At 40.4% G+C, this 15,943-nt stretch overlaps 2 protein-coding genes across 3 annotated transcripts in view; one reads left to right on the top strand and one right to left on the bottom strand.

Moving 5' to 3' along the window:
• Window positions 1-13,118, bottom strand: part of dact2 (dishevelled-binding antagonist of beta-catenin 2) — a 38,734-nt gene extending 25,616 nt beyond the window's left edge. Inside the window, exons 1-4 of one of the 2 annotated variants that reach the window (XM_054798884.1) lie at window positions 12,993-13,118; window positions 6,387-6,854; window positions 6,081-6,260; window positions 5,816-5,887 (exon numbers count right to left, since the gene is read on the bottom strand). The gene's annotated coding sequence lies outside the window, so the exon portion shown is untranslated. Of the gene's footprint in view, window positions 1-5,815; window positions 6,261-6,386; window positions 6,855-12,992 lie in introns of both variants that reach the window. The other variant, XM_054798883.1, reaches the window with a different exon arrangement.
• Window positions 1,018-7,301, top strand: spef1 (sperm flagellar 1). Its single transcript, XM_054798885.1, has 7 exons — window positions 1,018-1,239; window positions 1,460-1,571; window positions 4,204-4,351; window positions 4,422-4,467; window positions 6,223-6,295; window positions 6,370-6,475; window positions 6,763-7,301. Exons 1-7 carry the CDS (start codon window positions 1,131-1,133, stop codon window positions 6,898-6,900), a joined length of 732 nt encoding a protein of 243 aa, XP_054654860.1. The 5' UTR covers window positions 1,018-1,130; the 3' UTR covers window positions 6,901-7,301.
• Window positions 13,119-15,943: the final 2,825 nt, after the last annotated feature.

Here is a 15,943-nt window from a genome sequence, read left to right as displayed (position 1 = left end):
GCACACCCCCCTCGGCAGCGGGGCGAGGTGTCAGGGAGGCCCAAGGGAGGAGGCGTTTGGTCTCTACTTGCTAGCTCAGCAGATAACAGGTTCTCCATGAAGACGGCAGTTGAGTTCCATTTCAGAGTCTTTACTTTGAAACACTTTTAAAACTGAACATACAGAAATAAAGCATGTCAGTTTTGACTTACATAAGGTATGAATCATTTCTCAGTGACGTTCAACATAAACAAAATGCATGAAAACAAATGCATTAGCTTGATGCTAATTTACATTGGAAATCTGACATACAGTACAAGCTAGTGAGTTACATGCATGAGGATTTCAAACACCTCCAAATATGACAACTAATTAGAAATTTAAATGTGCATTCCACTTGAGATGATGCATAATAAGCATAACATACTTTCAGGCAAACACAGCTCAACAAGAGATAAGTCTGGCACACTGCACGTCACAAGGGCAGTACCGACTTCCTGGTTACGTACGGCAGTACACCAAAGACAAACTGAACCTAAGTGCATACTTGCAAATGAGACTCATATAGGCAATATTGTTGCATGGAAAAATGTCTGTGCCTTAGGCAGGGCATGACAGATCATAAGTGAGAACCACTGCCATAATTCAATTGGCCAAAAGTGGCCATGATAGAGAAGAGATACAACTGGATGTCATTTTTGGTATATTTAAAGAGCTGAAGTTGCAAATTACATTTAAATAAATGCAGACCCTTGGCAAATGTAATTCTATAAGCCTTAACACAGCCAAAATGGTCCAAAAAACTGTTTAGGTTAGAAACCACTGAGTTGAAAGTAAAAAAGCAAAACTACACGTTTATGTAACTCACCATAAAGTTAGTGTTGAAGGCTTAATTGGCAAAAAATGTGGTGTATTTAATTCTACAACAGTTCAATCCTGTAGTGCTTCATGCAAGAGAGAACCCCATCGTGCACACGTCTGCTTACGTATCGTTTCAATTCACAAGTGCTCCTATTGGCGCTCCTTCCGCATCAAGACCCTTTACGCTATGTTGCCTAGCAACCACCTTCAAACAACCCAGAGAGTTGACAGCCGCTTGAACGGCAAACTGATACACTTTTTCCAAGTAGGCAAAACTCTATTTGCAGCGAATGGAGCGAGAGTTAGACGAGGAAGAGCTGCAGGATTTGTACGCTTGGATAGACAAAATCCCTCTTTCAAGGCCCAAAAGAAACATCGCCAATGACTTCAGCGACGGAGGTACTTCAGCTAAAGCTAATGCTAACGCTAAAGCTAAACTAGGAGAACAATCAATCAACGCATCACCAGGCACACCTTGGCTAATGAGATCCAATACAAAAACTGTACCAGAAATTCTTCCTTTACAAGGATAATAACGACCATTTTTAATTGGAACTATCAGATAACGGTATATCTATATATATTGATTTATTGTGTCTATTTATCTATTTATTTCCAGTAATGGCAGCAGAGGTTGTTAAACATTTCTTCCCAAGGCTTATTGACTTGCACAACTATACTCCTGCCAGCTCAACACAACAGAAGCTCAGCAACTGGAACCTTCTCAACAGGCAAGAAACCACCACTGTATCTAGCAGAACTTTATCTATCTAGATCATCCTGAAAGATGTTGCTAATATTTTCACTCTCTTATGTAGCGTTTTAACGTAACCAAAATGTCAGAAAAGCATTATTTTGCTATTGTCATATTGCTGTGTGTGAGTTTTGATGCGTGGTTTGCTGTCATTATTTACATGAGGGTGTGAAATATTAGAAACAACTGTCAGTATGATGCAGTGCACACTACAACCACAAGGATGATATAATGTGGTGTGAAAAAGTGCTTTTCCCCTTCCTGATTTCTTTTTTTTTTTTGCACATTTGTCAAACGTGAATGTCAAATGTGTTTTTAAATGAAACTTTTTATTATTAAGGGAGAAAAAAATCCAAACCTACATGGCCCTGTGTGGAAATAGTGATTGCCCCCTAAACCTAATAACTGGTTGGGCCATCCTTAGCAGCAACAACTGCAATCAAGTATTTGCGATAACCTGCAATGAGTCTCTTACAGCACTGTGGAGGAATTTTGGCTCACTCATCTTTGCAGAATTGTTGTAATTCAGCCACATTCGAGGGTTTTCCAGCATGAAGCCCCTTTTTTAAGGTCATGCCACAGCATCTCAATAGGATTCAGGTCAGGACTTTGACTAGGCCACGCCAAAGTCTTTATTTTGTTTTTCTTCAGCCATTCACAGGTGGACTTGCTGGTGTGTTTTGGATCATTGTCTATTGTCCAAGTTCGTTTCAGCTTGAGGTCACAAACAGATGGCCGGACATTTTCCTTAAGTATTTTTTGGTAGACAGCAGAACTCATGGTTCCATTTATCACAGCAAGTCTTCCAGGTCCTGAAGCAGCAAAACAGCCGCAGACCATCACACTACCACCACAAAATATTTCATTGTTGGTATGATGTTCTGTTTCTGATATACGGCGTTACTTTTACAGCAGATGTAATAGGACACACACCCTCCAAAAAGTTTTTTCCAAAGGGTATTGGAGATCATCAAGATGTTTTCTGGCAAAATTGAGACCAGCCTTAATGTTCTTTTTGTTCAGCAGTGGTTCTCATCTTGGTACTCTGCCATGCAGGTCGTTTTTGCCCAGTGTCTTTCTTATGGTGGAGTCATGAACACTGACCTTTATTGAGGCAAATGAGGCCTGCAGTTCTTTGGATGTTGTTGTGGGGCCTTTTGTGACCTCTTAGATGAGTCATCACTGTGCTCCGCGTAATTTTGGTTGGCCGGCCACTCCTGGGAAGGTTCACCACTGTTCCATGTTTTGTGGATAATGTCTCTATAACCTTTTCCACTTGAACTCGTGTATAATAATCCACAGTTATGTTTTAACAGGGGGTGCAATCACTTTTTCACACTGGGCCATGTAGGTTTGGATTTTTTTTCTCCCTTAACAATATAAAGTTTGATTTTAAAACTACATTTTGTGTTCAGTTGTGTTGTCATTGACTAATACTTAATTTTTTTTGATAATCTGAAACATTTCAGTGTGACAAACATGCAAAAAAATAAGAAATCAGGAAGAGGACAAATACTTTTTCACACCACTGTAACTACTACTACAGTATAGATTTACTAGCCACTGAAAAAGACTCAACACACAGCCGCTGTTATTTAAAATTGCCTGCAGAAAAGCATGGTGTTACATATTATGGTCTGGTATGGTCTAGGGCTGACGGCACAAAATTAATTCCAACATTTTCTAAGCAGAAACTGGGCCTCATGGCAGTTTTCCAACATGATAACAAACCCAAACACATCTCCAAGATGACAATTGCCTTGCTGTGGAAGCTGAAGGTAACGGTGCTGGAGCGTCCAAGTATGTCTCCTCCACACCTGAACACAATTGAGCACCTGTGGGGCATCCTCAAGCGGAAGGAAGGTGAAGGAGCGCAAGGTGTCTGTCTAACATCCACCAGCCCCGATGTCTTGATATGATGTGATGGAAGAGGGTTCCAGTAACATCCTGTGCAGCTCTGCTGAACTCCATGTCCGAGAGGATTAAGGCAATGCTGGATAACAATGGCGCTCACACTAAATATTGACACGTTGGACACAATTTGGACATGTTCGCTGTGAGGTTTACTCAGCTATTTAGACAATAGTAGCTGTGTCATCTTGTATCTGAGTCATTTTCAGTGAATAGTGAATATGTCCAATAAGTCCAAGCTTAATTTTATAGTATTTTCCCTTGATAATAAAATGGTTGCCGAAATGCAGGGCATGTACTCATTTTTGTGAGTACTGTATATCCTGATTCCATGTGACTCATATCTTGTCTGTTTGGTTTATTTTTTCTTTTTAAAGTGATTCAGAATACATTCTTATAGCTTATAAATGGCCAAACTGTGACTTAAGTATGTCTAGTGCTCTCCTACCCGCCATTCCCAGCAGACACCTCAACATATTCAGCAGCCTGAACTTAGCTCAACTCTCTTCATCTGGCGGTGAGAACCAGTCCAAACACGGTCTTGGACCGTTTACATGGCAAACAGCCAACTATGAGGCTTCACTTGGGATCCCTGTGGTGTTTATCATCAAAATGCAACATCAATTCAGAACGCCTTTCCTCTGCTGCTCCTAATTGGAACCAGCTGTGTGTTTGCGTGTGTGTTTTTGCGTGCACAGGAAGGTGTTTTCCAAGCTGAACTTCCACGTGCCCGAGAAGTCAGTGAAAAAGATTGTACTGAGAACAGCGGGAGTGATCGAGAGCGTGCTCAGCGCCCTCCGGGAGAAGATAGACAAGAAGCTAGAGCACAACACACACAACATACTAGTATGTAACCTATGCTAATGACAGAACATTCAAACACACACACACTTACATGGTGTTCTTTGAAATTCAGGATTTGGAATACTATGACACCAGGAACCCAGACAACACGCACACAGGTAACAACATTCACTCCAACCACAACACACCTGTTGGAAATCTTGTTTATTTCTCTTTTAAAGGTCCCATATTATACTATTTTTCAACAACTAAAAAAAAAAAGTCTCAGAAGTCCCACAATTGTGAATTTGAAGTGTTCTGGCCAAAATCTAAACTTTTGTGTGTGTTTGTCCATGCCTTTCTCTGACAGAGTAGGTGGCTCCAAGAAGCGCTATTTTACACTTTATCCACTTTTTACATATAAACTGTAATTAGGGATGCACCGATCCTCATTTTTTCCCTTCCAATCCAATCCCAATACCCGAATTTGCTTATCTGCCCATACAATACAATTCCGATATCAGAGCTCTGTTTGCATTAACATTCAACCACGCCAAAAGAATGTCAGCAAATGTAGGTAGAAGAATATCAGTGAACGTAGCTGTCCCCACACACACACACACACACACACACGAGCGCTCAGCCTGACGCGTTCACAGGCCGTTGGACAACACTGAACTCATAACATCGCACATAACTTCCGGGTTGCTACGTTACCATTATTACTGTTGATTTTATATGAGGCTGTAATAAACTCCTCTTTACAGGCAAGTTATACTGTACCCCACCGGACGTTTTGTGTTGTGTAGATGTTTGACTGTTTTGTGTGGCTGCGAACGCATCATGTGGAGTACTTGTGTGTGTGCAGGAATCAGGACAGCTGCCAGTGCCTGTGTGGCGAAAGCTATGTTCACTGATATTCTTTTCGCTGCGTTTGCTGACACCAACAAGCTAACAACATTAAAGCGCAGACATAGCTCATGAATCAGAAATCTTCACAGGTGGTATCAACAAGGTACGATATGTGAATTATGCTGGTATCGGAACCCGAGATCGATTCTAGAGCCTTTACTGTAACTCTGCACTTGTCCAATGTAATACAGGCTATATATCACATCCAAAAAAATGTAACATTAACACTAGGGGAGGATAGTTGGTACAGCTCTGGGCTATTTTAAGATGTGTAGAGAAGCCTCTGAACATTCATGGGGCAATCTCATCTAGCTAGGGCCAAGTCAGAGGCAGTGGAGCAAACAGGAAGTGAGAGAGACACACGATTATTGTTCAAGTATCATTCAAAAGGGCCCATTAAGTAGTTTTTTAAGGTAATGATTACTAATTAAAAGTCATTATTATCTTTGTAAAAGCAGAATTAAATGGGAACATCAAAACTGAGCATTATTTTCTTTGGTAATCCTGTATAGGATTGGAGTAGCTGTGCTTTGTGGTGTATTTTCCTATGATCCTATGCTTCCTGTCCTTTTATTGCATGTGTTGCTATCATGATAACAGTGGCCACACACATACCTGATTAGCAAATGTCACGACCTTTAGGGCGTCATTCGCTGACCTCCTTTTCTTCTGATTCTCACACCTCATCTGTTGTCACAAAAAAAAACCCTGTGACCTCAGACCAGTTCCTCTTTCCTCTCTTTCTTCCCCCACCCTACACGCTATCACACACAGAGCACAGAGTGCAGGTCCTCCCATCAGCAGATGGCCTTATCACTGACCTAAGATCAGCATGGCAGAACATCAAGGCCTTTCCCTCCCTTGTTCTGCTTCTACTCACCCCCTATTGTTGTGGTCGTAAGATTTACTGTCTCATCTTCTAAGAGTGTCCTACAAGAGCAAATGCCTCATCTCTCACATTAAGTCGACATGATTGTTTTGGGGGGAAATGTCATGCATTTTCTTTCTTATCTTTTTTCCAGATCTCCAGTCCGAGGTGACTCAGATGGCACGTGAAGGGCTGAAAAAGGATGAAAAGTTTAAATTGGAGAATAGGTAACACCAAAGCAGAACACCATTATCAGCTGCAATGTATGGGGAATAAAGAATACATGTCCTTAATGGTGCAGCAGAATGCAAAACGCACCCCAGTTTTACTCCCACTTGGACCCAGCTCTCCGGCAAATTCTGAAGGAAAAAGAGCACGCGGCCATGGCTTTGCAGGAGACAGTGGAGGTATGCACACACTTCAATCTGGGAAACGCATCGCTTGGCTTGTCTTCCTAGTTAATTCTCTGCTGGGATAAAAGCAAGTCATATAGACATTTTGCAGGTGTGTGTGTGTGTGTGTGCACATAAATGGCACAAGCTGTGTCAGCAGTGGTCAGTGAGTCAGTTTCACCCCAGCGGATGTAACGCTCAATGTGTGACAACATCTGCATGTGAGACCAGAGGCTATACAAGGACACAAATGTGCAATGCTTCCCTTCTTTTTTAACATGTGTGTGTGTGTGTGTGTGCAGATCCTGCAGATGAAGGTGAGCAAGTTGGAGCGTCTGGTACAGCTGAAGGACATGCGGATAGATGATCTGAGGCAGAATCTGGAGATGTGTAACTGTCAAAAAGGAAAACACAATGATTCAAACACCAGCAGCACGTAACACTTTGAAATCCTTAAATTAACACTTTTGAATTGTGCAATTAGCTTCAAATACTCCCTTACCAAAAAGATATAAAAAGAAGCAATGTGCAAGTGTGTTTCCTCAAGTACATTGAACGTAATCCGTTCAGGGACACCAGTTAATTCATTCCGATTTTTAAACCCTTGCTCCCATAGGATATAATAGAATTTGGATTAATCTGTTCCAGTGTCAAACTGTATAACACAAGTATAAAAATAATATAACAACTAATGTAATTTAAGACAAAAAAACCCTCTCTACCCATGATAACAAGTAATGTGGTATGGTGCGTTTTTTTGCGATGTGTGTGATGTCAGCCAAATTGATGTTTTTCATGTTTTTGTGCCGCAGTTTATTAATTTAGTGTAGCAAGACACATACAAAATCTTGGGAGGTGTCCTTTTCAAACCTATTCTCATCAGAATTTAGTAGGACTTTGTACAGAAACTAATGCAGAAAACTAAAAAATGGTGTTATGAAAATAATATTTCCATACTACAAATTTCTTTGAAATCATCTGAAAATGTTAGGACTTCCTACTAAATTCTCATGTGAACACCATGTCTAGGTCAGAAATTCTTGTACTTAAATCTCTCCTGCTTTAATTTACTCTTAAAATATCCTGTTTAAGGGGAGTAAACCTGTTGTTTACACATTTGTTAATGGTATACTTTTGGTATACTTTTAACTTTAAGGGAAACATATACAGTGATCCTTGTTTATTGTGATTAATTAGTACCAGACCCGACTGTGATAAATGAATTTCCGCGAAGTAGGTTTCCTTATTCGTAGATGGATTTTTGTAGTTAGAGAATAGAAACCCTGTTTATGACCTTCTAAATATTTATTTATATTATTAGAGTCCTCTAGACATGAAATAACACCCCTATAGCCACCCTTATACTTGTATTATCCAATATAATAGACATAATAACAGAAAATACGCAATTTAAGACATGAATAAGACTTGTGCTCGTGTGTGGGACGACAGGAAGTGACATCAGGGGTTCAGAGTTCAGCTTGGCATGGGTTAGAGTTCATCTTGGCGTGGGTTATGGCCACAACAGTAGCCCGTTTTTATTGGGGATTATTGTTCCTGTTGTGAGATAATTCAAATCTGCAATAAAAGCCTATTCTGGCAATCAAGTCTGGTGCTAGTGTGTCTCACTGAACATTACAGTAACATTACTGACACCTAGTGACCAGTGTAGAATACTACATAAATTAGTTTAATGCTCTTTTAAATGGCGTATATTTGTATTTAAGTGCACTGAGCCATTTAAATGCTTACTTTAGATATGCTTACTAAAAATATGCATCATTTCCTTAAATATGCATATGTTTTGACCACGAAATGGCATGATTTATTAATATATATTTTTTTAAATCGTGATAGAGTGAAATTTGAAGCGTGAAGTGATGAGGGACGACTGTACCGTTAGTTAACTTGCTTGGTCATCCAATTACACCTTATGATAACACCAAACAAGCACAAGCCAAGCATATTTTAAAAATAGGACAAATATCATCCAACAACACAGAGACCAATATGTTAATTGTTTAATAGCTATACTGTAGAGGCTTGCCTATTCGTGGACTGTCTTCTCTCTACTTTAAATTGTGAATACATTGGCACCTCGTTCCAAGAGGTCAGACGAAAACCAAATGGTATCTTTATACTTTGCAATGAGTTAATTCTTGAATTAAATAGTGTTTCTCACCTTCTTATTAAATTGCTGTAACTCCCAACTTTGGCCCCATGGTGGGTTATTTAGCAGTCGCGCTCAATAAAAGATGCACAGACAGTGAGTCACGCATGCATAGGGTACTTTGTTTGGGCACTTCATTTCGCGGCATGACACAGTACAGGCAATGGTAGCTGCTGGTTTTTGAAACGGGAAGCTCATTGGGGTCTGACATACATTTAATATGATTTTACCAACTGCGGCCATCGTGGCTGGGCTAACTAGCAAGCTACTCCTCCCACAACGAGGATATGATTTAATGAAGCAACTAACGAACAAACCTTAATAATGCTGGGATTATTTAGTTTATTTACACTGTAGTATGTACAAAGTGAGAAAATAGCTGTAGAATTGAAGCACTGTGAAATAATTCACTCTGGGAAAGTGGGCAAAAACAACCTCGCTCACTTCTCTGGCTGCTGACAGTGAAAATCAAGGACCGCCCTGCTTCATAGACTCACAGTGAAGCTCAGCTTCCATGGAAGTGACATTTTTTGCCGAATTATCCAATCAGGGTCCTATTATCTCTTGTTCAAGGTGTTGCTTTTTGCCATAAGTAGTAAGTGGGGGACCCTTGCGCAAAAATATGCTCTGAGCTTCCATGCTCTGAAGCTACAGCTTCAATGGCGATTTACCATAGCGTCCGTGCTGCTTCCGAAGAAAGAGAGATCAGAGGGCAAATTTACAGCAGATTAATGCTCAACATACTCACAAAATTAAGCACACTTTTAATGCAGTTTTAAAACGACATTTAAGATTATCAGTGCATATTTGACCAATTATTTTCTTAAATTTAATGAAGTTCAGCTTTTAGTCGATGAGCAATCGGCACTGAGTGCATGACAAATGGACCAGTTTGTTATGCACAATATTTTATGATAACTGAGACTGTCCAAAAAACGGGGCACAATTGTGGCGAAAATGTTAATCAAAAACCAAATCATACAAAAACTGGGGCGTTTGAAAGCTGAGGTTTGAATGTAATTAGTTTTTGTTTTACAAGCGGCCGAAATGAGTTTTCCATGTAGGGTGGCTGGGCTCTCCTTTAGAGATAAGGTGAGAAGCACTGTCATCCTTGAGAAACTTAGAGTACAACAACCCTGCATTGAATGGAGCCAGATGAGGTGGCCTCCCGGACGCCTCCCTGCGGAGGTGTTCAGGGCACGTCCGACTGGCAGGAGGCTTCGGGGAAGACCCAGCACATGTTGGAGAGACTATGTCTGTCAGCTGGCCTGTGAACGCCTCGAGATCTGCCGGGAGGAGTTGGACAAAGGGGCCGGGGAGAGGGAAGTCCGGGCTTCCCTGCTTAGGCTGCTGCCCCCATCACCGGACCTCGGATAAGCGGTAGAAGAAAGATGGTGGGATAATTCAGTTATTTTTTTGTTATTTATTTTAATTACACGTTCCACTTTCATGGTGTTCTATTATTATGTGGTTATGTGGTTGTTATTATGTGGTTTAAAAATCTGTTTTGTTTAAAAAACTGTTTTGACTTGACTTTTTTCTCTTTTCAATAAAGATATTTCAAAATACTGTAATACATTTTAGAGCTGTAATTGTAATACTGTGAAACTGTAATATTTTTGCCCATGGTTATCATTCCGTAAGAATCTCATACTGGCCCATTCTTAGACGTGATGTTGTGTAACTGCACTTTTAGTACAATACTTTATACTGTATGCCTGTAATTGTTACTTAATGTGTAAAACTGAATTTAAAATGCATTCATTAACCCTTAAAGGTACATTATAAGGCTTAGAGCACAAAAAATACACATTTTAGGACTTTTTATGGGTCTTGGAACCCCGCGAATAGCGGGGATCTACTGTATATGTATTTAATTGGCACAATATATTCCAATCCAAACATTTACAATGCTGAAAATGGCTTATTTTCAGTTAGAAATAATAGTGTACTGTATTGCACTGTAATGTATTGTAAAAAATAAGCATCACGTGACTGTTTGTATTCATCAAAGTGTATGACAATTCTTACGGCAATTACGATGTTAAAAAATGCACGTCTTTCAAATCTCTGACACAAATATAATGCAAGATGAACTTGTTGATGCCTATGTGACACACCTATGACATGCATTATATGATGCTAGGTGGGTGTACAAATTGGTCAATTCAGTGGATAACAAAAGGCACCTCTGGAAAGTCATTGTAACGTCTATTAAAATGTTTGTGACGGGAGAAGACCGGAGAGACCACTGGTATGTAATAACTGTTGTTGGTTCTAAGGTACAACTGTGTTTAGTCTTGAGTAGTAATGCTGTTCCTCTTCGATTCAAAAGTTATCAACCCAACCCGATAACGCCTGCAAGTAGTCGAAGTGTCAAGTAAAACTCAAGAAAATCTCCTGGAGTCGAGTTGATTAAACGGCCTCTACAATCAAATGCAAGTGCGGGCTGGCTTAAGTCCAAAAGAACTTGACAGTACTTAAATATGCATCTTGATTTGTAAGGGACTGCTTTGAAATACACCAGCAGCTTCATGTGATTATGTGTTTGTCAAGTGCTTCATTGTATTTTTGTTCAAGACAGAGAATGTTTTGTCACTTCCTGGTACTGTATATTCAGGTCGTACCATAACACGGCCGCCTCTGTTCTTTTTTAAAACATATTATTTAAAAATTTGTGTCCCTTTGTACAGCTAGAACCGTCTGACCGCCATGTGCTCAATAAATAGACAGCTATAGTGTTCCAGTATGACCTCTTCAACTGGGGCTCTTTGAAAAAGTTGCTGCAAACACAATGAAATGCAGTGTTAAGTTTACTCACAAGCACCGTCAGTTCCTTCCACATTTGACATTGCAACAGCTTATTTTGAAAGCAACTCCTGTTCCTTTTTGTTCAAGTGTGAATAATGCTGAAAGAGGAACGCGAGTGGCTGTAGTGTGCTGTACATTTCCACCCATGTTCGAAGGTAATAGAAGATGAGTCTGACAGGAGAATATAATCATTGCTGATTCAGCATCACAGCTTTTTTTTTTTGGTAAAGTCTAATGACAAAGCATTAGGTCATGTTCGTAACCGAAAAGGCTGACACAATCATGCTCATTTTAGAACATGAGAACTAAACGAAAATATCAGTGGCAGGCTGGGCCTTAAGTGACCGAATCCACCTTTTGATTCCACCGCTATCACGTCCCATAATAATACACATAACTGCGATATGCAACAATGCACATCATTAAAGACAAACAAGTTAACGTTTGTCTTCATTCATCACAATGTCTGCTTTTCCGGAAAAGTCAGCCTTGAAAATTGATTTTCAAACCAATTTCTTCTCGACTTCCATCAGCCATTGTGGGCATTATTCTGGGCAAATTGCTACAGACTCTTCTTCTGTTATTTATTGGCAGTTGGCAAGCAACTTTTGCTGTACATTACAGCCACCTTCTGCTCGTCGAAGTCAGCATTGTTTTGCTCCATTGGTGTTACTGTACGCCTGCAAGCTGGCCCTGTGAGGCAAATCTGAAATCTGTCAAAGAAACAGCCCCACTGCTAAAAGTTTAAGTGATGTAGGGCCAGCACTCCTACCTCTGAAGGCCTTTGGCAGATTACATTGGTATAGCAGCTCAAAGAAGCTGAAATCTGATTGGACAAAAAATGTAACATACACCTACTGGAAGCAATGCAGCCTAGAAACATGCAATGAAATGAAGATGCTGTTTGGAATAAATTAATACATTTTAAGAGAACAAATACTACAGTTTAGTTGTAAATGTAGGTCAGTGATTCTGATAGTTTAGGTCAGCAGAGAAGGCCTTGCGGGCTCTGTTAAATATAATATAAATGTAAGTAAATCGACAGCTATGGACATACGGCTGAGAATTGACAGGGAAAGTCGTCAGAAACAGTTGCATACAAAGCACAGACGCACAAAGGAAATAACTATAAATTAAAGTGCTCTATATAGAATATTGAATTAATTTGTGAAGATTATTTTTTTAGGACAGCTTTGTCAAGCGCCATGCGTGGGATTGGGAGCATCACTGCACCAATATGCCTTAAAGCAGTGGTCCCCAACATTTTTGGACCTTTTTGGAGGGGGAAGGGGGGTCGTATAGCGATCTAATTTATCTCATTTAGTATTTATTGTGTAAAACTACGACAGGAGCAACATCAAATTAAAAGCACAAAGTGAATACAGACCCACCATCCACCAGTATAAGATTGGAGTTTGTTTTTCAGAGCGAAGATTATTGCGCCGCTGCTTGACGTGTGTGCTAACAGGCAGTGTGCTAGCATGAATTTACTTGAAGCTGTGTACAGAACAAATATACACATTAGCACTCAGTAACGTCATAAAACTTTACCTTTATGCATTCCCACAGGGTACCAGCATTTGGGAGCAAATATGAAGTGAAAAAACCCCGATAAAAATACAGTATAGTTGGCAATCTGTGCAGAGTGGGAGAAGGCTAGCGCACATACAATGGTGCGTTAAAGGACTGTCAAACAAAGCGGGACACTCGCAACAAACAACATAAACATGTAAAAACTTCAAACTATATTATTTTTTTAAATAAAATAATGGCCCATATTTCCAAAACTGCTATGCATTTACTTAAAATTTGATTTAGTTATTTACAAATTGTATAGTATTTTTTGTGTTTGTGTAGTTTTATCATTGCGCCTGAAAGGTTTCCTCCCCCCAGTTCGGTGGTTGGGGCCCCCTGCCTTAAAGGGGTAGTTCGAATTTCTTGACATGAAGTTGTATGACACCCCCCACCCCCCACCCCCACCACCAATTGGAGGGGTAAATCACTGTTGCTGTAGTCCCCTGCTGATGGGGATGTCACACAACTTCATGTCAAAAAATCCGCACTATCCCTTTAACGCAAACTAGGTTAGGTTTTGAAAGGAGTAGAAGGGTGACAGAGTGAATGTGTATGGTGAAAGTGCAATAGGGGTATATTGTTTAAAGACGAGGTGCTGAATAATGAGGGAATAGAGCGTGGAAGTGCAGTAAAAAGCAAAGGTAATGCTTTTAGTGTGAGTGTGAAGCTCCAGCACATGGGATTGGAATGTAAGACCAAAAAAGTCAAGCACTGACTGACGGTGAATCACGCTCACTATTGTGCCGCTGTTTAGGATTTAGATTTACACTCCTCAGAATGGGGCAACCACACCCTGTCACTGAACTATGAGGGAGGATAGAGGGACCATCATAATGACGGTGAAGGAAGGAAAGAGCAGACATGGACTTGACCTTACATCCTGAGGGAGACAACGTTGCTGACATTGCCAGACCACCCATTTAAATCAACATTGACCACATCTTCTTATGCAAACAATATTAGCTTTATTTATACGCATTCTGATCAAATGAGGTCAGACTCAAACAAAACACCCTCCCCATTTTTTCAAAGTAGAGGCGACACAAGATAGATGTATTTCATAAAGTTATCTTTTCCATGTAAAAGATGTTGACAATAATGACTTTGAGGAAGCCATCCCTCTTCTGCTGCAGAGCTTACACATGTTGAGTGCTTTCTGTAGGCTCGTGTAAACAGCTGACCAGCCTTGCTGAGGGCCAAGGCCTGAGGCCAAGCACTCTCTATGGATGACTGTTTCACAAAGAGCTCCGTTTACGAGGTTTATTCATCAGTGCGACACACTGTCATTATTCAGCCTGTCATCCATATAAGAACGCAAACAACACAACATGATAAACTCGCATGTCAAATCAATTCTGGATTTTCATGAATTTGCTTTTATTTCCAAAAAATGTTTGGAACGAGTGTCACGCGATTATACTTCAAACAAATTGTTTCAGTATTTACAGCGTTAGGGCTCCTTCTGTTGGAAGCTATGGGAACTGCATCTCTGCCGCGTCAATCTTGATACTTTATTTGCTGATGACATGATGACTGCAATGCATAAAATCTAGAACAAAGGTATTAGGCCAAAGACAAATTAAGAAATGTAGAGGACAGCACTAGAACGTAGTAAAATACGTCGTAAATGTAGTCAAAAAATACTCCGTTTTTTGGATGAAAGAAGACAACGAAGTTTTAGTCTTGATAAAGGAAGAAAGGCGGCGGGTATTGTGTCAGATGACCAGTAATGAATACTTGTTGAAGCAGAGGTTGTGTATTTGTAACAAGCAATATGGCGGACGATGACGTGCATTGTGCATTATGCAGAGGCGCAGACTTGCAGTACCAGAGTTGAGCACAAGAGGGCGGTAAAGCACAAAAAATTATGTGGCAGAACACCTGTCAAAGCATTTGAATGCGAGAAGATCCACCAAAATCGAACACCAGAAACGGCCTTATTTGTGACAGTGACAAGATGTTCTTGATTCAAGATCTTGAGCAGTTTACCCGAGGTGAGCCAACAGACTTTGTACGGCTAATGCATGCCAGCTGGCGCTGTGCAAGTGTACGCTGGTAAACCTCACTCCCTGACGCCTTAAGAGTCGCCCTGGACATGAGCTGATATGCCAGGCTTTTAGCTCGATGGCTAGCACTCTCTAATCCCATTCTGCAGAACATGTGGCTGGCTGTACCGGGCAGTTACACAAAGTTGTCGGCACATGATACCTCATCAAGGCTACAATGAAGCAAGAAGCCTGCGAGTTTATCACTATGCTAACGAGGTGAACATTGCAACTTCCTGCACGAATAAAGCTTTCAGATGGTCGCAAATTAATCTTCATAGCTATTCACTGTTTCTCACTGGATGCAAGATATTAACCAGCTTCAGGACAGTAGTGTGTAAACTGCCATACAAAATGAGAAGTGGAGAGAGCAAAGTTTGCATTGATAAACAGAGAAGCTAAAATATCACGTGAGTGAATGAATCACCCATGAAGAATCATGACACGTCTGAGGTGGGACCTGTGGAGACACCGGGGCAGGAACAAACAGCCGTGTTCTGTCAGTTTTGCCAGGCTGTGTCAAATCAAAATAAAGTGATCTGTCAGTTTTGCCAGGCTGTGCCAAATCAAAACAAAGTGAAAGCTACCTTCGTCATTTAATAATGCATTTATGGACAATGGAGGCCAAGCAAACATTTGCTATGAAATGCCAGATGACTTGATTTTCCTGTATTGAAGACTGATATCCCTCAAGTCTGGCACATTTCTCATGTAAATTAATCATTTCTTATTATCTGTCTGACTCTAAGGCCAAATATGTTTGGGGACTTGATCTAGTACAACAATCCATCCCTGCTGACTTAATGCAAGAGCTGTGTTACACCCTGGATCACAAAGGCAAGAATATAAAGACTAAACGCAGTCAATCAACATCTGGAGAAG

Source organism: Dunckerocampus dactyliophorus, chromosome 14 (assembly GCF_027744805.1).
Source record: "Dunckerocampus dactyliophorus isolate RoL2022-P2 chromosome 14, RoL_Ddac_1.1, whole genome shotgun sequence".
NCBI lineage: Eukaryota > Metazoa > Chordata > Actinopteri > Syngnathiformes > Syngnathidae > Dunckerocampus > Dunckerocampus dactyliophorus.
Note: the sequence above shows the minus strand (reverse complement) of the source record. Positions and strands in the feature narration are given on the sequence as shown.

What these genes read in the sequence shown, in the direction of transcription:
- spef1 (XM_054798885.1), top strand. Translation starts at nt 1,131, where the DNA reads ATGGAGCGAGAGTTAGACGAGGAAGAGCTGCAGGATTTGTACGCTTGG. An exon ending in CAATGACTTCAGCGACGGAG is followed by an intron (nt 1,240 to 1,459) that starts GTACTTCAGCTA and finishes ATTTATTTCCAG; the next exon opens with TAATGGCAGCAGAGGTTGTT. An exon ending in ACAACACACACAACATACTA is followed by an intron (nt 4,352 to 4,421) that starts GTATGTAACCTA and finishes TTTGAAATTCAG; the next exon opens with GATTTGGAATACTATGACAC.